General features: G+C 43.4%; 2 protein-coding genes across 2 annotated transcripts in view; both read left to right on the top strand.

Moving 5' to 3' along the window:
• Positions 1-7,096, top strand: part of ATAD2 (ATPase family AAA domain containing 2) — a 28,715-nt gene extending 21,619 nt beyond the window's left edge. Inside the window, exons 21-28 of the mRNA XM_033155810.1 lie at positions 59-255; positions 1,486-1,645; positions 1,889-2,011; positions 2,310-2,462; positions 3,834-4,214; positions 4,961-5,094; positions 5,611-5,739; positions 6,762-7,096. Of these exons, the coding sequence (XP_033011701.1) occupies positions 59-255; positions 1,486-1,645; positions 1,889-2,011; positions 2,310-2,462; positions 3,834-4,214; positions 4,961-5,094; positions 5,611-5,739; positions 6,762-6,794 (1,310 nt within the window). The 3' untranslated portion in view covers positions 6,795-7,096. The remainder of the gene's footprint in view (positions 1-58; positions 256-1,485; positions 1,646-1,888; positions 2,012-2,309; positions 2,463-3,833; positions 4,215-4,960; positions 5,095-5,610; positions 5,740-6,761) is intronic.
• Positions 7,097-9,827: 2,731 nt separating this feature from the next.
• Positions 9,828-21,053, top strand: ZHX1 (zinc fingers and homeoboxes 1). The gene is given in 3 exon segments (XM_033155811.1): positions 9,828-9,933; positions 17,517-17,923; positions 17,925-21,053. Coding segments are annotated over 2 exon segments (2,595 nt in total). The 5' UTR covers positions 9,828-9,933; positions 17,517-17,752; the 3' UTR covers positions 20,349-21,053.
• Positions 21,054-25,447: the final 4,394 nt, after the last annotated feature.

The raw sequence follows: 25,447 nt of genomic DNA, 5'->3' as shown, positions 1-25,447 counted from the left end.
TCAAAATATCTGCTTTTTAACTCATCAAAATGTTTTCTTTTGTCCCGTCCCCCCACAGTTTTGCAGGCTCTAGAAGTACTACCAGTAGCAGCAGCACCTGAACCACGACAATTAACAGAAGAGGAGGTCAAACAACTTGAGGGGCAAGAAGAAGATACTTTACGTGAACTCAGAATTTTCTTAAGAAACGTTACTCACAGGCTTGCAGTTGACAAACGTTTCAGAGCCTTTACAAAACCAGTTGACTTACATGAGGTAATGCTTAGGATTTTCTCTGCTTAACCGATAAATAAACAATGACGTGACCCAAAGTAATTCGCTGTGTATGTTCCTGCCACTTTATTTGGAACATACATGTTTTATGTTGCAATAATTAGCATGTTCTGTGATGTAGTAAGGTAGTTATTTTGTCTAATGTGGATCTAACAGGCTGTACAAGTGCAATCAAAAACTGACACAAAATGGCATCCTAAATGCAATCCAAAGCTGATACTGCCTTTTCTAGGAATTAAATTAAATTTCAATGGAAGGCAAAGCCTGTTTGAAAAACTCTTATGTTCAGTGACAGGAAGGTGCCATAAATAACTTACAGATGCTGTCCAAGCTCTTGATTTACCTGCATTGTGAATATCCTTTGTACCAACCCTTCATTGTCCCATCTAGCTCCTCCATTTACCCTCCTTCACGTTCCTACTTCTCTCTGTCGCTGGCCCCTGAGGACTTGGTTTAACACTTCCAGTGTAAAAATAACATTTAGCCCATTGTTCACTCCTATTGCATTTAAAGTGCCTCTTGAGTTTTAAAGTGTATGTGTGAGAGAAAAGGAGTTGTTTGTATGCACAGCTTATAATGCTGGGGTGTGTGTGTGTGTGTTTGTGTGTCCAAAATATAAAGAGTATTTTTAATGCTCAAAAGGGGAAGAGGTGCAGGGAAAGCATTTTCTCTGAGTGGCATGTAGGAGGAGGAGGAGGAAGAAGAGTTTGGATTTGATATCCCGCTTTATCACTACCTGAAGGAGTCTCAAACCGGCTAACATTCTCCTTTCCCTTCCTCCCCCACAACAAACACTCTGTGAGGTAAGTGGGGCTGAGAGACTTCAGAGAAGTGTGACTAGCAGCTGCATGTGGAGGAGCGGGGACACGAAACCGGTTCACCAGATTACGAGTCTACCGCTCTTAACCACCACAGCACACTGGTTCTCGAGGAGGCACTCAAGTTCCTATAGCTGGCAATAACAGGAACTAAACCTCATCTGATCTTATTGAGAGGACTTTAACATGTCACAGGCAGTCTGTAGCTAATGAGAAGTCCAGTTGATTGACAAATTATTTGCTGCTGCTTCCTGCCAGTATCCTAATACTTAAGTTACAGTTTTAGTAACATTAAAACCAACATAATGAGATTTCAAACATTCTTAAAAACATCAAGATTTCTGTTTTCTAGCTTAACTGAGACATTTCTAAGTTTTTTATGTTACATTTGTAGGTACCAGACTATGTTACTGTTATCAAACAACCAATGGATCTTTCAACAGTTATTTCAAAAATTGACCTTCACCAATATCTCTCTGCCAAAGACTATCTAAAAGATATTGATCTGATCTGTAGCAATGCATTAGAGTATAATCCAGACAGAGACCCTGGAGGTGAGTACAAAAATACTGTATTTGTTACAGAAATAAATGTTACAAACTTACTGCGATATCCAAATCAGAAATGTTAAATGACAATGTTTTAGAAGCTGTATTTTCTTTTGACAGAACTCTTGTTGTAACATACTTTTATTTCGATAAATCACAGTAGTTCAGCAAGCAGTATAAATGTTACAGTATAATGGAAATTACTGATGTAGCTGCTACAAAGTATTTTTCTTGTGTGTTCCTTGTTAGATCGCCTTATCAGACACAGAGCCTGTTCTCTCAGAGATACAGCATATGCAATAATTAAGGACGAAATGGATGAAGATTTTGAACACCTTTGTGAAGAAATTCAAGAATCTCGCAAAAAAAGAGGTGTGTTATATGTACTCAAAAAGCATCTACATTATAATTTATCTAAGAAGAATATGCCAAATTTCCATTTCCTGCTGCAGCCCCTTAGACTGTATCAAATTCCCCTTTCCAGGATCCCATATTCTTTAGGAGCCAGTGCTGTCTGTGCATGTGCACACAAAAGGCTGGGGGAGATCTAAAAAGTCTAAATGCAGCCCTTTGGATTCCATATTCTCCCTCCCCCTCTCATCTTCCAACATCAGTGTAGTTCAGTAATGTTTAACAAAAGATGCCTACAAAAATTCATTTATTTTTAAAGGTTGCAGCTCCTCAAAATATGCTCCTTCTTACTATTATGTAATGCCAAAGCAGAATACCTCCTTGGAATACAAGAAACTGGATTCTGAATTTGGTGAGAAACTGAAAATCCATTCAATGCCTCTGGATTCTAGCTCTCCTTGCCCTTCTAATGGTAAGTGTTACATTATTTCTTACTTAACAAACAATTTGTGAACTGATTTCAAGTTGTCAATCTTGTATTTAAAGAAGAAGGATAATGGGGTGTGTCCAATGTGAGTCAGAGTAGACGCATTGGGATTAATAGACATGACTTAGATCCATAAATTTCAGTGTATTTACTCTGAGTAGAATTTAGCTGGATAGTAGCCCAGTGTAAGGACAACACACATAATCAGGAATTTTAATTGTGTAAAGTAATGCTTTATGATATTTGTATGAGATATCAAATTCTGGTCTCAGAATATCTTTACTTTATGCCATTGTCTCATGTGCCATCTCCTATTATTTTTATTATTCCACCCATTTGACTGTGTTGCTCCAGCCACTCTGAGCAGCTCCCAACAAAGTATTAAATGCACAATAAAACATCAACCATTAAAAACTTCCCTGAACAAGGCTGCTTTCAGATGTCTTCCAAAAGTCAAATACAGTGGTACCTCGACTTACGAAATTAATCCGTTCCGAAGGTGCCATCTTGGAACAGGAAAAAAAATCGTATGTTGAAAAAACCGCATTCAAAACTTCATAAGTCGAGGTATTGTGCCACCGCTTTGCCTTCGTAAGTCGAAAATTTCGGAAGCGGCGGCCATTTTTTCGCTTCCGGAGGTCATTCGGAAGTCGAAAAATATGTAAGTCAAGTCGCTTGGAAGTCGAGGTACCACTGTAGTTCCCTGTAGCTTCATGTCTCACAATGAGGGAACTGCCAGAAGGCTCTTGAAGCTGGACCTCAATGTCCAGGCTGGACTGTGGAGACGCTCCTTCAGGTATACAAGGCCAAGGCTGCTTTAAAGGTCAACACCGACACTTTGAATTGTGCTCAGAAACATACTGGGAGCCAGATCCTTTAGGAGTGGTGTTACGTAGTCTTGGCAGCTGCTGCCAGTCATGAGTCTAGCTGCTGCATTCTAGATTATTTTAGTTTCCAGGTCACCTTCAGTGGTAGCCCCATGTAGAATGCATTGCAGTAGTCCAAGCGGAAGATAACCAATGCATGTATCACTATGGCGAGACACTGCACAGGCAGGTCTCAGCCAGTATACCAGACAGAGCTGGTAGACAGCCACCCTGGACACAGAATTAATCTGTGCCTCCATGGACAGCTGTGAGCCCCAAATAACTCCCAGGGTGCACAACTGGTCATTTAGGGGCACAGTTACCCCATTCAGGACACAGGGTATCAGCCATACTTGCCCACCTCTTGCCTCTCTCTCCCACTTCTCCATAGGAAGACTTTGGTCCTCATAAACAGCATTGTTTATTTTGTGTTTATTATTTTTAATACCTTGAGTATGTTTTTAAATTTTGATTTATACCTTTGCTGTAGCCTTATCAAAGAGAAAACTCAGAAGAAAGAGCCGATGGTGCCAGGGTAACCTAGCGAAGAGGAAGAAGACTTCTCATTTCAATAAAGAGAACAAAGCTCCGGGACAAGAGCAAGATGAAGTAGAGAGTGAAGGAGAAGACTGCATTGGAAATCATGACTCCAGCATGGAACAAACTGAAGTGGAAGAATCTGAAGCTGTGCTTCCTGACCAGCACACAAATAGCTCTGAAAACAAATCTGATACAGAGAATGGGAGTGATCAATCTGCCAGTAATGGTGCCAAGTGTAGATCTGAGGAGAACAAGGATACTGACTGTTCAGAGCAAAACAGAGGATGTAATGGAGATCTAACAGAGAATTCATTAAATAAGGATATTAATGGTAAGTGGAGAGTCATCTATTGGCATTATCTGAATACATAGTTTCCTTTAGTTACTTAATTATTCTCCCATCCCCACATACATGCAATTCTGTGAGATGACCACACCAAGAACTCTGGAAATATTTGTAAAACAGTTAAGCAAGGTGAAATTTTCAGTGAAATTTTGATCATGCCAGGGTAATTGGAGCAGACATTTCAAATGTATCAAATTTGACTTTTGTTCAAAACCTTATGTTTGAATTCTTGTGTTTTTTAAGTTACCTTTCTTGCGACTTTGCAGATATAGACTCCCTAGCCTTAGATTTGCATGACACATTTTCTCATTTAGGTGAGAGTAAATCCTATTGTACTCGGTGGGAATTGCATTCAAGTAAATGGGCACAGGGTTGACCATGTTATAGAATGGGTTTCATAATTACCTGGCAAAATCTTAGCTGTTGTGACCTAATAGAGAACTTAGCAAGGCCAACATATTATATAGATAGATCAAATTACAAAATGAAACAGTTGTATTTAAAAATCTTCTGGTTTGAATCTGTTTCTGCTACTCTATGGAAATGATATTCTTTAGTGAGAAAGAACTTGGGCTCGGTTTTGAGTGTCTCGTAAGCCAAACATTTTGATTTTTAAACACCAAAAAAACGGAAGTAATTGCTTCCGTTGTCGAACAGCTTCTGCTGCATGTTTTTCATTTTTCTTAGATTATTTGGTTGTTCTTATTCTAGCTTCATTTTTGTTATTCTAGATGTATGTATGCTTCGCATGACTCGTGCAAGGCGTTCTCAAGTGGAACAGCAACATCTCATTAGTGTTGAGAAAGCTATGGAGATTCTTTCAGAACAGACACCACCACTCATTGTTGACCATGGAAAACTTAATGTATGTACACATTGTCTTCCTACTGAATACTAAATAAGAGATTAAATGCTTCTAAAAATTAGGTTAATGTGTGGCTTCGGATGTCATGGGTGCATTCTTTGGAGCAGGTAGTATGGCAAAAACTGGCAGAAAATTCCTTTCTAGGAGTTGAGCAATTAACTTATTTTAAATTACCATCCAAGTAGTATTTTGTTGCTAATGAGCTCCAATTCCCAGCCTTCATCAGAGCTGGAAAATAAATGCTGAACTCATTTGTTAAGACATTGTTGCTAGTCTAGTGAACTGAAATTCATGCATGCTTAGTATTTATTGGACCCAAATTGGTATCTAAATTTTAAAGAGCTTGTAGCAGTGTGGATGGGAATAGAGAAATTCAGATACATTGTGCTTATATGCACCAGCCATTTAGACTTCTGCATTGTACCTCATGTTTCAATGTGTTCTTTACAACACTGTACGATCAGTGGTTAAGAGAATAAAGAAAAAGGATTGTTGTTTTAAACTCATCTTTTCCAGGTATTGCTGAACACTGTTACTGAGAAAAGTAGGAACTACACTATACTTCAGTTGGAAAAACTTTATGCCTTGCTCAGCCAGTGTATTTATCGACATCGCAAGGACTATGACAAAACCAAATTGTTGCAGGTATGATATGTTACAGGTGTTTTCTTCTGATCCCATTGCATTGCTTTATAGATACCAAGACACTTCAATTTGTTGTGTTTTACATTAAGTTTGCTACTGTTCTATTGGTCTGTTTTAATGCACACTGAGATTAAGTCAAACTTCACAAATATTCTGAAGCATTTGACTCCCATGTTACAATTTTCAATTGAGGCCATAGTTGTTCATGCCAGTTTTTTCTTAAGATGTTTGTGTAACTTACAATCTACGTACCGGTATGTCAAAGTGTTGGCTTCTATAGTATCTCTCAGATTAGCATATATTGTGTCCTTATGTGATGGGTTATTCCATGGCAGTTGGGTTTTTCCTGTGGATGCTTCTCCATTACCACAGATTCTCCTCAGTTTTAAAGCATCACTGAGAACTGGAAATACGACTGCTTTTAAAATAAGCATTTTGTATTTCATATGCACAGACACACCACTCTGCCCCTGTTAAGTATCCTGATCTAGACAGTATGGACCAAAGATTTTGAATGTGGGGGTGTAAAATTGGCATCGGCATTCATCTGTGTCTGGTGACAGTGGAGGAGTGTGCCTTTGGGGGTGAGGTCAAGCTGTTGGAAGGTTGAAGCACCTGCTGTGGCTGTAGAGAAAGTCCAGTGATCTAGCCTACTTTACTCCTGCCTGCTAGCTTGTGTGATAAATGAAACACGGTCCCTGGTATTTGTTGCTCCCCCCACCCCTAGCATGTGGGGGGAAAGTGACTCAAATCTGTGCATTCACAGTAAGCTATTAACAATGTTTTATTTTGATACGTGAATGAAGCCTAAAATACCTAAAATAAGAACTTGCCCAACAATTATTGTTCCTCACCTTAAATTGAAATACAATAGATGAGACTGCTCTTTCCACTGAAAGCTTACAATGTAAATCTGCAAACATCACATCTGGAAATATAACTAGGTTACAAATTCATTTTGAAGAAAAGTACCTAATAAAATGCTGTTCGGTTTTGTCACTGATGCTATTATTCATTTTCAGGAAATGACAAGAGAAATTGCAGCCTTTACTTAAATCTGCTAATGAAATCTTCTAGTTTGAAATGTTATCCCCTATTAATTTGGGATCAAATACCTGCATATAACAAGCCTAAATGTTCTTGATTCAACTCAGTATGGATGTAAAAGCCATAGACATTGAACAAGCCGGATGAAAGAACTAAAGAATGCAAGTGATCTGTCCACCCTAAGTCTTCATGCAGAATGCTTGGGGTTTTTTCTTCTCTTTGAAAATAAGTTTGTAATTTTCTGGTGCTAATGTGTGTTCTTTAAAGAAAGAAGTTTGGTGGAAGTTTTCATTGAAAGTTTTGAAAATATTTACACACATTACACTACTTTTCTCTGTAACATGAATACATGCTAATTTATGTCAGAATGTTTTTCAGTCAAATCATGTATATATGTTGAACCTCTATTGAAAAAATTATATAGTTGGTGTTCTAATATCTCACATGGGTTTTAAACGAGTGATGGGACATTCTAGTATTCTTATTTCCTCAAGTTTTTAACACAATCTATATTTCTATCACTGCACTAATTCTTGTGTTAATACAATCTGTAATCTGTTGTATAATATATGAATATGTTAAATCTTAATGGACAAAATAAATTTCTGTTCTCTTTAAAAGTTGGCTGTGATACCTTTTTAAAGTTACTATTACAGCTGAAGACATGGATTAATCCCTTCTTTGTTTTCTCCTGTTTGTAGATTCTCTTTTTTCATAAATCCCAGCTCTTATCAGCTTCCCCCCTTCCCCTCCCCCACCTTGCTTTTACTGTTGTGAATGACCTTAGTCAGGACGTAAGTCTTTTTTCTTCTGGGAAAGACCTCAAGTCCCACGTGCTTTAAAGTTCCTGCTTCTAGGCAAGCTAGTTGCCACAGTGACAGGCAGCACCCAGTCAGCCGCACTGCTCTCCATGGCTATGTTACTACAGAAGTACCTTTGAATTTGGGTGGGGGACATAGTCCCAAATTGTCCCAACAACATCTGCTTGGCAGACTAGACAATTCTCTCCAGAGCACCTATTTGAAGGAGCTTTGGGTTTTAGCAGGGACAGCTCAAGCAGCAGTGATGGAGCTTAGTAGTAGCCACAAAATTGTTCAACCCCTGCTAGACAGGTGCTTGCCATCCACTCTCTTCCCCCCCCCCCCAGCTTTCCCCATGAGTCCGGTGGAAGCTGGAGTTGCTGTTTTTGAATGAAGGTGAGGGGGGGCATGAAATTTCAACTCATCCCACTTGCGTATGTATCCTTTTGCCAAAGGGAGAAATGGCAGTTTTGTGCCATTCATATTCCTACATAATACACTCTGTATATGCTGTATTTGTGCTGTGTCAGCACCACATGAAAAATCAGTCCTAGTTTGAGAAAATGCGTAGAAAGCATAGGAAGACAGGTGTATCTTAAGGCATTGTTTCCTGTCTTACAAGTTCAGATCTTACAATTCCCTGAAAAAAATCAGATGTAGGCCTAGTTAAGCTTTAAACCAGGGGTCAGCAACCTTTTTCAGCTGTGGGCCGGACTATATTTTTGGGGTGGAAATGAACGAATTCCTATGCCCCACAAATAACCCAGGGTTGCATTTTTAATAAAAGCACACATTCTACTTGCGTAAAAACACCAGGCAGGCCCCACAAATAACCCGGAGGTGCATTTTTAATAAAAGGACACATTCTACTCATGTAAAACACTGATTCCCAGACCATCCACGGGCCGAATTTAAAAGACCTTAATATTATTACAGAGGGATCGCCAAATATTGCCTCCCCTGTTCCTTTGTGTCAGCTGACAATTGCCAAGGTATACTACTCTTAGCATTTCTGCCCTGGTTTTTATTTACATAGGGAATGCAATAGAAAAAAAAGCAGCTGGATAACATGCATGGTGTGGGGAAAGCCAAAAGAGTTTTCCTCTTGAAAACTAAAAGTAGAATACTAGAACCTGGAACAAAGGGAAAGTGCTTCACACAATGTGCAGTTAAACCATTGGATAGCGGGAGAACACCAGCAAGGGGAGGGCTATTGTGCTCCATATCCAACTTGCGGACTTCCCCAAACTGAACTAATGGACCTTAGATCCTGCATGGCTCTTATGTCAAACGCCGCTCCCTCCACCCCTCTGCAAACCGACCTGATTATTGCAGCGGCTGACAACCAACAGAGTCCTGCATTGCAGGGGGCTGGACTACTAGAGGACTCTCAGCGATCCCTTCCAACTCTGCAATTCTGTGCAATATATATAAATAAAGCAGGGCGCTCATCGCCAGCCAGCGCGAGCAGAGCGCTTTCTTACCACCAGGTTTGTTTTTTGCTTTTTAACCACCCTAGAGAGAGAGAGTAGCGCACGAATTCCCATAAAAGCTCGAGCCGCTGCACTCCTCCTTTTTAAGAAAACTTAAAAGGCATGTGCGTAAGAGGCGGCGCAAATAACGCAGGTGCATTAAGTAAAAAATAATTTAAAAAAAAAAAAAAAACGTCATGTGGCTGCTCCGCTTTTCACCCTCCCCTGCCCTCGGGGCGCAATTCCCTATGGCCAGCGCCAAGTCTCTCTGGGGCCAATCAGAGGGTTGCTTTCTGTTGGGTCCGCCGCTTGCAACTGGGGCTTTGACCCCACCCACTCCCTCGTTTCCCACACTCCGGGGAGGAGGAGTTGGGGGGGGGGAGAGAGAAAGCGAGTCTCTTGCAGGGCTTCCATTGGCTCCGCCCTTTCGCCGCCGTTCCCTTCCGGCTCCTTTCTCTGGGTTGCCTATGGGTGAATGTGAGACTTTTGCACACATTCGCAGTTTTGCTGCGGCGCTTCCCTTCCCCCTCCACTTTTGCGTTTTTGTTTTTTGTTTTAAATAGAAAATATTCATTGATGTCATCGGGTGTTAGAGGGAGGGAGAGGAACGAACCTCTAGTTTTCATGCTGCATGGGGGGGAAGTGAACGAGGGCGGTGGGCTGCTCTCTCTCGCTCTCTCTTTTTTAAGAAAAGTCTCATTCTTTAAAGTGCTGGCTTCAGGTTCAAAGTTCACAAAGCATCGCTACCCCTCCTCCCCCTAAAAAGTGCAGTAGGTCTCTCTCTCTCATTTTTTTTTAAAATGCAAGATGGCGGACTTGCACTGAAGAAGCAGAAATGCAGAGGTCTCTAAAAGCTGCTTGCAAAATATTGCAAGGTAGGGATTTGTTTGTTCTTTTAATAATCTTCCGGGTGAGTGTTGCGGGATGGCGAGAGGGGTGGGTGTGGGTGGCTGCCCTTACAGGCATGAAATGGCCAGCAGACTTTAAAAAGAAATAAATGATGGGCTAAGTTACAAAAGCGTTTTTCCCCCTTCCATGCACGCAGTCCCACGGTCATCGCCTTGGAAGCTAACATTTAGAGGAGATGCGAGCTGGCCTCTCCTACCTCTCAGATCTTCAAAACAAAACAACAACAAAAATCACTCTTTTGGAGTCATGGGGCAAGGAAATGAGAAACCCTGTTTTCTGCTTGGTGTCCCCCTATTTTATTTTTATTTTTTTGTGGGGCACTATAAGAAAACGGGAGTTGCTCTAATTAGGAGGATAAATCATTTGGGGGAAATGTAACTAAAAATAATAATAATAATAAAAGAAAACCACATTGAAGTGATGGGTCTCATCGCAAATGGAGAATAAATATTATTGTTGGGAAAGAAAGGTGGCAATCTTTCGATATTTGTTGTGACTTTATGGTCCATACTCCTTGCCTCCATTGTTTGCGGGGTGCGTGTGGTATTTTGGCTTTATGGTGCTTCTGAAGGAGTTAGGAAACTGGGGAGTGGAGAGGTGAAGGTGGTAGTCAAAATTTGGGCCCTGTGGTGAAAAGAAAGAGCTTCTTAACTCAAAACAAAACAAAACAAAACAAAAACCCCAAATCCTGGAATCATCCTTGACAGTTCCATTTCTCTCTGCATTTGCCCTGCAAAAACACAGTGTGCAGTTATTTTATCCAGCACAGATAGTATGTGTGTGTGTGTATATATATTTTAGGTTGGGAGTAAATGAGCTTTTTGTGTTTTTTGCTTGCCCCTTACAACATACATTGAGGAGGGAGTGGCTCACAGAGTGGGGAGCATAGCTGTATGTGTGTGTTCACCAACAGGCTACGGGGGAAATTAAACGAGCCAAATTAAATGTGTCACATTTGTGCTGCACCATTCCTCCGGGGTGGAATCTGGGGCGATCCGTGCAACAACCCTCTTGAGGGTGAGGTCAGCCTGGCTTGCTTAAGTGTATTCAGCCTTATGGGTAAGCAAGGATTTGAACCTCTAAATCTGACCTCCTAGCATCTAGCCGCTGTGCGAAAGCGTACAGGAATCGTAGGATTTAGAGGCCCAATTTGCGTGAACAAGTTATCCTCTTCGGTTAACTACTTGGAGGTTTGTGGGATTGTGTGCAAGCCTGCAGAGTTCTCTTTTTCCTTTTGACTTGAATTAAATCTACACCGCAGCACCATTTGTACGGCGAGCACATGAAAATTTTTATTTTTCAGGCTGCCTAATATCTCTGCCCTTGTCGTTGTGTTAGATGATGCTCCTCCTCCTGCCCCCAAGAACAGATGGATGTAGCGCTGGAGTCTCTAAGGAGACTTAAAATAAGTTTATAATTGCAGACAATCCCCTAGGCTTCCGAAAGAACACCTGAACTCAGCAATAAGCACTTTGCTGCTAGGGCTGGTTTAGCTGTTTGGAGTTCCTTAGCAGCCTGCCCAGTCAGCTAAAAGCTTTTATCATCTTTCGCCTTCATTTTTTCCCTCTTCCCTTGTTGTGCTTCTGCCACTTCTTCCCAGAACTCTGCTGTCAGATTCACTTGCCTAACCCTCTCCTGACACCCCATTTCAAACCACCATTCTGCCTTCCTGTCTCCTTCTTCAAGCAACACAGGAACCCCCTTAAAAACAACAACACAACAACATAGGAGTCAGACCTATTGGTCCAGCTGACTATTGTTTACTCCAAGGCCACATTGACGCCATACAATTCAAAGCACTATGGTATCATTTCAAAATAGTCATGGTTCCCCCCTTCAAGAATTCTGGGAGCTGTAGTTTGTTATGGGTGCTGAGAATTGTTAGGAGACCTCTGTCCCCCCCCCCCCACACACACACAGAGCCAAAGGTCCCAGAGTGTAATAGTCTCTGCAGGGAATCTTCAGAATTGTGGATGCTTCTAAATCAGGGGTCAGCAAACTTTTTCAGCAGGGGGCCGGTCCACTGTCCCTCAGACCTTGTGGGGGGCCGGACTATATTTTTTGGGGGGAAATGAACGAATTCCTATGCCCCACAAATAACTCAGGGTTGCATTTTTAATAAAAGCACACATTCCACTCATGTAAAAACACCAGGCAGGCCCCACAAATAATCCAGAGATGCATTTTAAATAACAGGACACATTCTACTCATGTAAAAACACGCTGATTCCCGGACCGTCTGCGGGCCGCATTTAGAAGGCGATTGGGCCGCATCCGGCCCCCGGGCCTTAGTTTGGGGACCCCTGTTCTAAAGGGAGGTGTTAAAAATGAGTGCATTCAATTTACCCAGTAGCCTCAAATCGCTGGGCATCCTTAATCACTGTTTGAATGAAATGCTCTACTTTGCTTTGATATAAGTGGGTAGGCTCTAGATCGGGGCTGGAGAACCTTTGGCCCTGCAGATGTTGCTGGACTACCTCTCCCAGCATCCCTGACCATTGGCCATGCTGGCTGGAGCAGCTGGGTGTTGGTAGTTCAATGACATCTGAAGGACCACAGGTTCCCCCTACCCCACTCTGTATAGAGGAGGGAACAGAGATTGAATATTGGGCTTTGCTTGACCTCTGGGGCTACGCTGGACATTTGCCACGGAACTTGATGGCAAAAAACACACACACACAACCCACCTCCCATTGAGGCCCACCTAAATTTCCTACTGGGTCTCTCACATTTCAACCAACCATTGTGTTGTCAGATGCATCCAGTGAAATAAAACAAGAGTCCAGGTAGGTAGCCGTGTTGGTCTGATGCAGTGGAAATATATTTTAAAAATTGTCCAGTAGCACCTTAGAGACCAACTGAGTTTGTTCTTGGTATAAGCTTTCGTGTGCATGCAAGAAGTGTGTATCTGAAGAAGTGTGCATGCACACGAAAGCTTATACAGTCGTACCTTGTGTTACGAACGCTGCGTGTTGCGTTCATCACGGGTTACGAACCCACCGAACCCGGAAGTACCGGAATGGGTTGGTTCCAGGTTCGCGCATGCGCAGACACATCAAATGACATCACGCGCATGCACAGAAGCGCCGAATCGCGCTGCGCACATGTGCAGACAATATATATATATATATATATATATATATATATATATATATATATATATATATATATATATATATATAAAACAGAGTGTGAGCTTTGCAGTTTGGTACCCTGTTTCTCCTAAAATAAGACATAGCCATAAAATAAGCCATAGCAGGATTTCTATGCATTTGCGAAATATAAGCCGTTCCCCAAAAATAAGCCATACCCCGAAAATAAGCCATAGTGACGTGGTACCTCCCATTAAAACAGCCTGGAGAGGCGTGGCTATGCAGCGTGCCGATGCGACACGGTTAAAATAAGACATCCCCTGAAAATAAGCCATACTGTGTTTTGTTGAGCGGAAAAAAAATATAAGACGGTGTCTTATTTTAGGAGAAACATGGGTATCTCTAAAGTGGTACAGTGAAATTATCTAACCTGCAGGTCCTGATTAGATGAACTTATGACAATGGTTCCCAATTGATGGTGCGGACCCCAAGGATTTTTTTTTTTGAGATTTTAGTCTTTAAAATATAAAGTGGTATAGAAATGAAATTAATAAAAATAATAAGAAGAAGAAGAAGAGAAGAGTTTGGATTTGATATCCCGCTTTATCACAACCCAAAGGTGTCTCAAAGCGGCTAACATTCTCCTTTCCCTTCCTCCCCCACAACAAACACTCTGTGAGGTGAGTGGGGCTGAGAGACTTCAGAGAAGTGTGACTAGCCCAAGGTCACCCAGCAGCTGCATGTAAGAAACACTATGGTGGGCGGAGGGCAGGAATGGCACCTGGTCATACCATTGTGGCAACTGCAAGCTAGGTTTCAGCTGCCATTTGGTGATGAGCCTATATATCTGAGTTTCTAACACGGCATGTAACCCACCCAGGGGATCCCCATGGCACATACCTGTCAACTGTCTGGGACATCCTATTTGGGGGGGGCAAGCACAGCACCCCAAAACGTGCAAAATCGCAGCCAGACATGCATCTCGTGTGAGATCGCGGGGTGCCCAAAAACACGCGTGTTACGTGACTGAAACGCAGGCATGCGGTCTGGAAAACGCACAGCCCAGTATTGCGCTGGGACAGGTTGGCGGAGATGGTGGCACCATTCACATAACAAAAACTACCAACATTTTCAAAAGCAGGGGGTCCGTGGCTTGGCTTTTGGAAAACTGGGTTCGCAGTACGAAACTCGTCGGGAACCACTGTTCTATGACATCTGTATGCTGCCCCATAACAGAAATCTAATGAGAATGCCTTACTCATCTGTATGTGGAATTATCCTGAACCACTTCTCTCAGCGGAAGGTTGAAAGAGAGTTATGGGTGGTGGGTTCAGAGCCATCAGCAGTTGCCCAAATTCATGCCCTTCTTCCTACTAGGAAAGGAACAATAACTTTGAGTTAGAGCACTCATTTTGCATCTGTTTGTCGGCCACTTGCGACCAAGTGAAGATGCCTGGATGTCAGGATGGTGCCTGACGTCTCCACCATCTGGAGGTGCATGCCTGGGGATCCTTGGATCTTTATTGTTTTCACACACTAATACCTCATCCTTTAGAAGTTATGTTTTATTTGCACAGTCAGAATGAATTTCAGGAACCAAGATGCTTTTCCTGTGCAGCCTAAGGAGGAGCAGTGAGCAACGTTATAGTTAATTGTTGTCTCTTGTCTTCCCTTACCCCATCCTACTGCCCTGCTCACAGTTGTGAAGAATATTCTTAAGTTGTGAATGATCTGTGTGACCCTTAAGAAAAAGAGGTCAGAATAGGCCAATATCTCTATGAAGACTGTCCCTGGATCAAGTGACTATTCATCCTTAACTTCTCAGAGTTCTCAACCTAGCTCAAGGTTGTGATATGAACTAGCCAGATATTTTAACAGTCGGCCCATCATTTGAAAAATAAGATTTGCCCCCAAATGGCAACTAGGCATTCCATTTAGAGACTATAGCCTTGGTTTAAGGAGCCATTTGGCCCCTAGCTTAAATATCGCGAGTTTCTTAAAACTCTTTCCCCTCTCCCTCCTCCTCCCACCCCACTCCCAATTTCCAAATTTCTAAAATCAGAGCCTTGGTTTCATGCAATGGTAAAGGGACCCCTGACCGTTAGGTCCAGTTACAAACGACTCTGGGGTTGCGGCACTCATCTCGCTTTATTGGCCGAGGGAGCCGGTGTACAGCTTCCAGGTCATGTGGCCAGCATGACTAAGCCGCTTCTGGCAAACCAGAGCAGCGCACGGAAATGCCGTTTACATTCTCGCCGGAGTGGTACCTATTTATCTACTTGCACTTTCACGTGATTTCGAACTGTTAGGTTGGCAGGAGCTGGGACCGAGCAACGGGAGCTCACCCTGTCTTGGGGATTCGAACCGCTGACCTTCTGGTCAGCAAGCCCTAGGCTCTGTGGTTTAGACCACAGCACCACCCCCATCCCATGCATACATCGATCCAAAAACTGACCTGCAAACAGCGTCCAGTCGATACAGATTGCTTCATATTGAAAAGTACTAAGCATCACTTTCTGCATAAGTAGAAATTATGACAATTAGGTGTTTGGTCACTTTATCTTGCATATTAACCATTTGGTGGCGGTGGAGGAGCAAGGCTTGGCTTTAGATGAAAAATTGGTGACTGGTTCTTGAAAACAAGCCTACAAAATTATGAACCCACAGGGTCTTTTTTATTTTTTATTTTTTAACTTTACTGTCCTGATTCCTATACGTACTTAGCCTGGAGCATATGTGAAGAAGACGGAGTTTGCAGGATGTTGAGCGGTACAGCGGTGTGGTTTGGGGGAAATGCCCTAAATCAGTCTTTCCCAAACTTGGGTCACTAGCTGTTTTTGGACTACAACTCCCATCATCCCTAGCTAGCAAGAGCAGTGGTCAGGGATGATGGGAATTGTAATCCAAAAGCGACTAGAGAAGGAGACCAAAGTTTGGGAAACATGGCCCTGAATTTTGAGTAGGTAACAATTTATTAGCCCAAGGACCAAGTTACTCTCTAGGCAAACGTGCCAGCGGGGGCTTTGGCCAAAGCAAAAGTGGGGGGAAGTAATTAATGTAAGATTTATCCTTGTGCACAAGGCTGCTTTCTACACTCACTCGCACACTGCTCACTATCTGCTGTCCCGGCAACCCAAGAGGAGTTATCATTGTGTCAAGGACACATTCCAGCCAGACAAAGCATTTGAGGAGGGTGCAGAGCATAGCAGAGCCGTTGCTTGGTGGTAGAACACATCTTTTGCACTGGGTTCAATCTGCAGCATCTCTAGGTAGAGCCGGGAAGGACTATGTGTCTGAAATCTTGGAGAGCTGCTGCCAGTCAGTGCAGGCAATACTGGCCTAAATTGCTGTCTGATCTGATTCTGTATAAGGCAGCTTTCTATGCTGCTAATATTAATAAAACATTAGAAGAGTTTGGATTTGATATCCCGCTTTTCACTACCCTAAAGAGTCTCAAAGCGGCTAAACATTCTCCTTTCCCTTCCTCCCCCACAACAAACACTCTGTGAGGTGAGTGGGGCTGAGAGACTTCAAAGAAGTGTGACTAGCCCAAAGTCACCCAGCAGCTGCATGTGGAGGAGCGGGGAAGCGAACCCGGTTCCCCAGATTACGAGTCTACCACTCTTAACCACTACACCACCCTTAGCTAAAGAGTTGGATCTGGACTTGCAAGTACTGATGGGAGATAAATAATTAGCTGAAAATTATGCTAAACAAATGGTCAAAAGGGGTGGGGTGGCATCTGAAGCATAATCTATGCCTGGATTTTTATTTCAATGAGTTCACATTCTATGTCCTTTTAAATGTGTTTGTGTGAGGAGGGGTTATTGGTTTGGTTGGTTCTTGTTTGTGTTTTGTGTTTTTATGCTGCAAACTGCACTGAGATCTTCAGTTGCACTGAGATCTTCAGTTGTACCTCGGATCTCAAATCGGCTCCCAAACGATCAAAACCCAGAAGTGAGTGTTCCGGTTTCCGGATGATTTTTTTTTAAAGCCGGACGTCCGGCAGGAATTCCAGATGGCTGCAGGAGCTTCCTACAGCCAATCAGAAGCCGTACTTTGGTTTCCAAACATTTTGGAAGTCCAATGGGCTTCCGGAACGGATTCCGTTGGACTTCCGAGGTATGACTGTACAGATGTAATAAATAAATTAAATAAAAACACATTAGGCGTATTTGGAGGTAGGTCCATTGAAATGAAGGGGGCGTTAGTCCCATTGAGTCATCTCTGAAGCCCCATTCATTTCAGTGGGACTGCGCTAAGTATGGCCACGTTGGGCTCCAATGCAAAATCCATAAAACAAATGCAACAAATTGTAATGGTAGGGCTGAATTGAAATGGATTGAAAGGATCAGCAGGAAGATATAATTTCAGAGGTACAAGGGCATTTGGTTTCACACAACGGAAGCAATGCATTTTAAAATCGTCTTTCTTTTTTTCTTTCTTTCTAAATGCAGGTGGTAGACGCCGAAGTTAAGAAGCTGCTGCTTGTTCTTTTATCCTTTGCACTGCAAGTCGCCGTCTTGCCTTGTTGCACTACAGAGATGCTGCTAACGAGCTGAATAATGCTGAGAACCTGCCATGCGTTGACGGAGAACCAAAAGCCATTATCGTAACCCAATCCTCCGGGAAGCTTGACACGGAGCAGGAGCCGCGTCAACTCAAGCCTGCCAAGTCTCTTCGCTGCAGCAGAATGGCAAGTAAACGGAAATCCACTACGCCCTGCATGGTCTTAGCAAGTGAGCCAGACCCAGACTTGGAGGTGGTCTCTGACGTGGAGGAAGGGCCGGCTGCCATCACGCCAACAGGGAGCGTCTCGAGTGACGAAGACTCTCAAGAATACGCAGACTCGGACAGTCAGCAAAAAAAAAAAAGTCGAAGGGGGTTATGAATGCAAGTACTGTACGTTCCAGACTCCAGATCTCAATATGTTTACTTTCCACGTGGATTCTGAGCACCCGACCATCGTACTGAGCTCCTCCTATGTCTGCCTTGAGTGCAAGTTCGTCACCAAGAGGTATGACGCCCTTTCGGAACACAATATGAAATACCACCCCGGAGAGGAGAACTTTAAGCTCACCATGGTGAAGCGTAACAACCAGACCATCTTTGAGCAGACGGTGAACGATCTCACTTTCGATGGGAGTTTCGTCCAGGAGGAGAAAGCAGAGGAGTCGGAAGCTTCCGAGGGCCATTTGTCGGGCATCTCGATCAGCAAAACCCCAATTATGAAAAGGATGAAGAATAAGAGCGAATCGAAGCGGATCGCCGTTTTCCACAACGCGGCGGAGGATGGTGCCGCAGAGGAGAAAGACGCCGAATCAGACCCAGAGTGTGAGGAAATCGTAGAGAAGCCGGCTCCTGCCGTTTCGGACCCCAACCCAAGTAATTCACTGGCGGCGGAAACCATTAGCACGGTTGTGAACCCCACGACGGTGATCCAGCCTGCGCAAGTGATTACTACCATCACGTCTCCGCAGAACTCAAACTTGATTTCTAAAGTCTTGATCCCTATCAATAGCATTCCGACCTATAACACTGCTTTGGATAACAACCCCCTCTTGCTCAACACCTACAACAAGTTCCCGTACCCAACAGTGTCCGAAATTGCACTTCTAGCCACGCAAGCGAAATACACCGAGGAGCAGATCAAAATCTGGTTCTCTGCCCAGCGCCTGAAGCATGGTGTCAGCTGGACGCCGGAGGAGGTGGAGGAAGCAAGGAGGAAGCAGTTCAATGGCACTGTGCACACTGTCCCTCAGACCATTACGGTCATTCCGGCACACATTTCGGCAGCAGGCAATGGCCTGCCTTCCATTCTGCAGACCTGCCAAATAGTTGGCCAGCCAGGCCTGGTGCTTACGCAAGTCACGGGCTCCGGCACGCTTCCGGTGACTGCCCCGATCGCGTTGACGGTGGCCGGAGTACCGAACCCGGCCCAGTTGCAGAAAGCACAGGTGCAAGCAACTCAGCCTGTTACTGAAACCAAGCAGGTAGCTGCCGTCCCGGCCCCTCAGCTTACCAAATCGGAGGTGGTGGCAGCGGCAAATGTGGACGTGGTCGGGGGGCGTACGAAGAAGACCAAGGAGCAGCTGACGGCACTGAAGATCAGCTACCTGAAAAGCCACTTCCCTCTCGATTCAGAGATCATTCGGCTCATGAAAGCGACGGGCCTGACCAAAGGGGAGATCAAGAAGTGGTTCAGTGACACCCGATACAACCAGAGGAACTCGAAGCACAACCACTATAACCATCTCAGCAACGACTCCTGCACCATCGTGATTGACTCGAGCGACGAGACGAACGAGCCCTCAGCGCTGGTGCAGCCGCAGCAGAGACAGTCGTGGAATGCCTCTGACCTGAGCCCCCAGAAATTTAAGGAGAAGACTGCCGAGCAGCTGCAGGTCCTCCAAGACAGTTTCCACAACAACCCTGCACTTACAGACGATGAACTGAACAGGATACGGTCGGAGACCAAGCTGACCAGGCGGGAGATTGACGCTTGGTTTTCGGAACAGAAGAAACCTAACGTTCCGCAGGACGAAAGCGTGGAATTGGCCGAAAGCAATTCAGGAAGCTTGAAGGAAGCATCTGCCGAGGCATGTGGTGGGGAAGGAGCTGGAGCCCAGAAGTCAGGGAAGCTGTCTAAGAAGTCGCCGGAACAACTGCATATGCTCAAAATGTCCTTCGTCCGGACGCAGTGGCCGTCCGCGGAAGAATACGACAAGTTGGCAGAAGAGACCAGGCTCCCCCGGTCGGAAATCGTTAGCTGGTTTGGAGACACGCGTTACGCCTGGAAAAATGGCGGCTTGAAATGGTACTACTACTACCAAGGGGCCAACGCAAGCGGCATGAATGGCCAAGGCTATTCGAGGCGGAGGGGGAGAGGACGGCCGAAAGGCAGAGGGAGGGGAAGGCCTCGTGGGCGGCCGAGGGCCAACAAACGGATTAGGCCTTGGGACAGGACGCCAATCATCAAATTTAAAACTGGAAAAGCCATCCTGAAGGATTATTACCTGAAACACAAATTCCTTAACGAGCAGGACCTTGACGAGCTGGTGGCCAAATCGCACATGGGATACGAGCAGGTCAGGGAGTGGTTTGCGGAGAAGCAGAGGAGAGCCGACTTAGGCCTCGAGTTGTTTGAGGAGGAAGACGAGGAGGAGGAGCCATTGGAAGAGCAGGACGACGAAGACGAAGGCGAGGCTGAGGACGACGAAGAAACAGACGACAGCGACAACTGGGAGCCTCCTCGACACGTCCGACGTAAGCTCTCGAAATCGGACTGAGGTTCCAGTTCTTTGGTCGTGGGACGTGGCTGCGCGGTGCCAAATGATTGACGCTGTCCCTCCAGTCCTGGTGGCCCCTAAAGGTTCCCTCCACATATTTGCTCCTCGGTTGGCCGAAGTGAACAAGCAGTTCCAGGATTTGGAATTTACAAATTTGGCTCTCCTCCACATCTCTGCTGGCGAGGCTGCACCACATAAGGGACTGTTGGTTTAATGGCCTTATGTTCGATTCCAAAAATCCTTTAAGGGTGCAGATGATTTTTTAAAAAAATAATAATTAAATAAAATAAAGAATCCACTTAACCGCAGTAGGAAAATTAACTGCAAAACGATATTTGAAAAACGTGCTTCGTGTTGCAAAGCTGCATGTCTGCTTTTCTCCCTCTGAGCAGAAGGACAATTTTATTTTTTTCCTCCCCAGAGAAAAACAAGATGGGTTGGGGTAAAGGATACCAAAGGGCAAACAGCAGCAAAAGCGTGTGAGGATGGCTTGCGGTTTTTGTGTGTTTTCTTAGGACAATAGAGGAAAAGGAGTACCTTCGATACATCCGAAGCCTGTGTGCTAGGTTTACAGAAGTCCTATTGAATGTGTCTCTCTAGCTGTGTTCAGGGAGCTTGGGTTGAAGAAGTATGCTTTTATATTAAAACTAATCAGTGTATATCATATTTAAATACTAGATACGATTAATGCAGCCAATACCAAAACTTGTCTTTGACCGTGCCGTTCTTTTGAAATCGCCAACAATAACGGGTTGCCTCCGTACAGAAAGGTCCCCAAAAATATGTATATCAGGCTTCTTTAAGGAAAAGAGCAAAGCTTAAAAACACACACAAACAAACACACACACCAGCCATCTTGGTTTTTAAAGATCAATGGCCAAATACTTTAGCCTGGGGGAGACGGACAATTCCCAGCCTAGACATCATCTCCTCCACTTCCCTTCTCCATTGTGTCTCTTCCCACCCATCACAGCATCAAGAGAATCTGCCTCCACAACCTGTAGAACAGATACTGTTGGGACTCGCAACTCCCATCAGCCCCAGGCAGCTTGGCTAATGCTCAGGGATGATGGGAGTTGTAGTTCAGCAACATCTGGAAAGCCACAGCTGGCATCCCGCCTGTCGAGGGAAATATGCCAAAAAGCATCATGTGAGTCACGGTAGCTCAGTGGTTAGAACGTGGTGCTGATGACTCCAAGTTTGCAGGTCTGATCCTTGTGTAAGGAATGCCTGCATATTCCTGCATTGCAGGCGGTTGAACTAGATGGTCCTCCGGGTCCCGTGACCCAACTCCAGTGATTTAAGATATGCCACCATTTTCAGATTAACCTCCCTGGCGGAAGGCCGTTTGCCAGCTTAGAAGGGGCGCCATTTGCTTTCTGCCAGGCACAAAACGGGTGTAAGGGGTTGAATGGGAATAATGACCAGAGTTGGGTGGGAACTGCCAATTCTTGGTTGAGAAGAACAGTGGTTCCCAAATTCCCTCTATCAAGGAACTTGTGGATTTGAAGTCCCCCACCCAGTATAATAAAAGGCCTAAGCAAAGCAGCTCAGCTAGTGGAACTTGCTCTGGGTCTGCAATCCTGCAACCAGGCAAACCGAGCAGATATGGTCAGGTGGAACCCAAGGTGTCTTGTCTTGTCATGTGTGCTGTGCTTTTAAGCGGCATAGAGCAAAAAGAACACAACAAAGGAACCGCCGGCCTGTCTGTCTCCTTGACCCTTCTTGTGGCCCAGCAACATTGCCCTGCAAATTCTGTGCCCCCCCCCCCCGCAAGCCACGTACAGATTGGGAATCAGTTGCAGACCATGCTGGCTGTCAGAAATGGAGACGAGTTAACAGGGGAGCTTGCAGTGTCCCGGCAGATGTCCATCCCCTCCAATTTAGGGACTTTGAAACAGGTTTGCAAGCTAGAGAGAGAGCGCAGCCCGAGAGCCACACAAGAACACTTCAGGTTTATTTTTACAGCCCTTTTGCTTTGCCAGTGTTTGAATTCATACAGGGTTTAAAATTGTGACATTTCCTGCCTTTCCAGCACTGGGTGTGTGGCTAAATCTCCTGTGTGGTTCAGCGTTGCCTCATTTGTCTTCCTTTGCAGTTGTAGCTCGAGCAGATGAATTTGCACAGCTAGTTGAACCAGACTTCATGGTAACTAATTCAGGCAGCCAATTACTTCTGCAGCTTTGCAGCGCAGCCAGGCATTCTTCTTTCCAGTTCAGTTCTTTATTTATTTCCTTTAACTTGCTAGGGGGAAATCCCTTGTGGCGTTCAGTATTAGCCTCCAGAAAGCTGCCTTTTCCCAAACGTTTGGCAGGCCAACTTAAAAACCATGCACTGGAATTATTTGTCAAAATCGGCCAGCTTTCAAACGGACACGGTTCAATGCAGATGCAGTGCTAACGTCCTGCAAACCATGGTTTACAACTTCAAAACCAGCCTCGAATATATGTGTTTCCCCCACCCCACCTTCCATGTGCGCCGACCATAGTTAAACACAGTTAACCAGGTTTTCTTTTTTTTTTAAAAAAAAATATTTTTATTTTTCAGCAGATAAAAATACAAACAAGTTGAACATACAGTATTTTACAATATTACATAAAACTCCGTCGAGTTTTCTGACTTCCCTCCTTCTCTTCTCTGGTTTTCTAACTTCTCACTACTTTCTCGCTTTTTCTTATTTCCATTCATTTTACAAACTTATTTTCCTCACTTTGCCTTAACATATCATCCTAGTGCAAGAATTCCGCCGACTCCCGAAAGTGCTACTAATTTTTACAATCTTTCATATAATCTAAAAATTTACCCCACTCCAATTGAAACCTTTGGTCTCTTTGATCTCTTACTCTCCCAGTTAACTTGGCCAGTTCTGAATATTCCCATAACTTTAGTTTCCAATCTCCCACCGAAGGTAAATCTTTTGATTTCCAATGCTGCGCCAAAAGTATCCTTGCTGCTGTAGTTGCATAAAGGAAAAACCTTTGGTCCTTCTTTTTTATCTCTTTTCCAACTAAACCGATTAGGAAAGCTTCCGGTTTTTTCGGAAATGTATATTTAAGTATTTTCTTTAATTCGTTGTAAATTACTTCCCAGTACTGCTTGATTTTATCACATGTCCACCACATGTGGTAGAAATCACCGTCCTTCGCCTCACATTTCCAGCATTTCTTATCGTAGTTTCTATACATTTTTGCTAGTCTTACCGGCGTGAGATACCAGCGATACATCATTTTCATGATGTTCTCCTTCAAAGTTATACAAGCAGTGAATTTTAAGTGTTCACACCATAATTTCTCCCACATTTCAAATTGAATATTATGACCTATATCTATAGCCCACTTTATCATTACTTCTTTAATTTCTTCATCTTTTGTGAACCACTCTAATAAATAATTATACATTTTAGATAGTAATTTCTCCTTTCCTTCTAATATTTCTTCTTGAAATTTTGATTTTTTCTTATCAAAGTTGTATTTTCTTTTATCCTCATTAAATAAGTTGTACACCTGGTGATATTGGATCCACCCTGTCAACCTTTCCGCCACCTGATCATAAGGTTTGATTTTCCAACCTTTTTCTGATTCAATTAAAAGGTCTTGATATGTTATCCATTTTTCATTTTCTGTATAGATCTTTTTTATCGTTATTATCTCTGTAGGTGAGAGCCACCTGGGTGTCTTTCTTTCTAATAAGTCCTTGTACCTTTGCCATACCTCATATAATGGTCTCCTAAATATATGTGTTAAAAATTCTTTGTGGACCTTCACTTTGTCTTGCCAGAGATAGGAGTGCCAACCGTATCTGTTATTAAAGCCCTCCAGGTCCAGCAACTCCTTATCTTCCAGCACTATCCACTCTCTCAGCCAGACTAAACAAGATGCTTCATAATAAATTTTAATATCCGGCATTCCAAACCCCCCTCTTTCTTTTTTGTCTATCAATAATTTATGCTTGATTCTCGGGTGTTTACCCTGCCAGATAAATTTAGTCAGATTTTTTTGCCACTCTTTTAGCTGGCTCGTTCCCTTAATTACCGGCAACATTTGGTAAAGAAACAGAATTCTCGGTATTACATTCATTTTTATACATGCTATTCTACCCCACAGAGATAAATTCAATTTGTTCCAAATTTCCAAATCCTTCTTAATTTCTTTCCAGATTGGTTCATAATTATCCCCGAATAAATTTATATTTTTTGGTGACAACCAAATTCCCAAATACTTGACCTTTTTTGCCATCATAATACCATATTCTTTTTGTATTTCTTCGATTTCATTCTTATCCAGGTTCTTAACCAACATTTTTGTCTTTTCCTTGTTTATCTTTAAACCTGCCAGTTTACCAAACTCCTCTATCACTTCCAGCATTTTCCCCATACTTTGTAATGGATCTTCCAAAGTCATAACCAGATCATCCGCAAATGCCTTAACTTTAAATTCCCTCCTACCGACCTTCACTCCTTTTACCTCTTTTGTATCTCTTAATTTGTTTGTCAGGATTTCCAAAACCATAATAAAAAGAAGTGGCGATATCGGGCAACCCTGCCTTGTGCCTTTTGTAATTCTGATTTTGTCTGATAGTATTCCATTTACCACTAATTTCGCTGTTTGTTCTTTATAAATGGCCGAAATTCCCTTTAAAAAATTTTCTCCCACCTCCATCTTTTCCAATACCTTCAACAAAAATTCCCATGATACGTTATCGAAAGCTTTTTCGGCATCAATAAAAATTAGGGCTGCCTTTCTATCGATTTTCAAATCCAAATATTCTATCAGGTCCACAACTGTTCTTATATTATTTTTCATTTGGCGACCTGGTAGGAACCCATTTTGGTCTCTGTGAATTACTTTGTTCATAACCTTTTTGAGTCTATCAGCCAATATGTTCGTAAATAATTTATAATCCAGGTTCAATAGGGAAATCGGTCGGTAGTTTTTTACATTCGTTAGATCTGTACCTTGTTTGGGGATTACTGTAATAAAAGCCTCTTTCCATGAATCTGGTATTCTCCCATTGGTTAGAATCCTGTTCATCAGTTCTAACATCTTTGGAACTAATTGTGGTGCCAAGTCCTTATAAAACCTAGCCGATAAGCCGTCAGG

The sequence above is a fragment of the Lacerta agilis genome, chromosome 7 (genome assembly GCF_009819535.1).
Source record: "Lacerta agilis isolate rLacAgi1 chromosome 7, rLacAgi1.pri, whole genome shotgun sequence".
Lineage (NCBI taxonomy): Eukaryota > Metazoa > Chordata > Lepidosauria > Squamata > Lacertidae > Lacerta > Lacerta agilis.
This window is presented reverse-complemented; position numbering and strand designations above follow the sequence as displayed.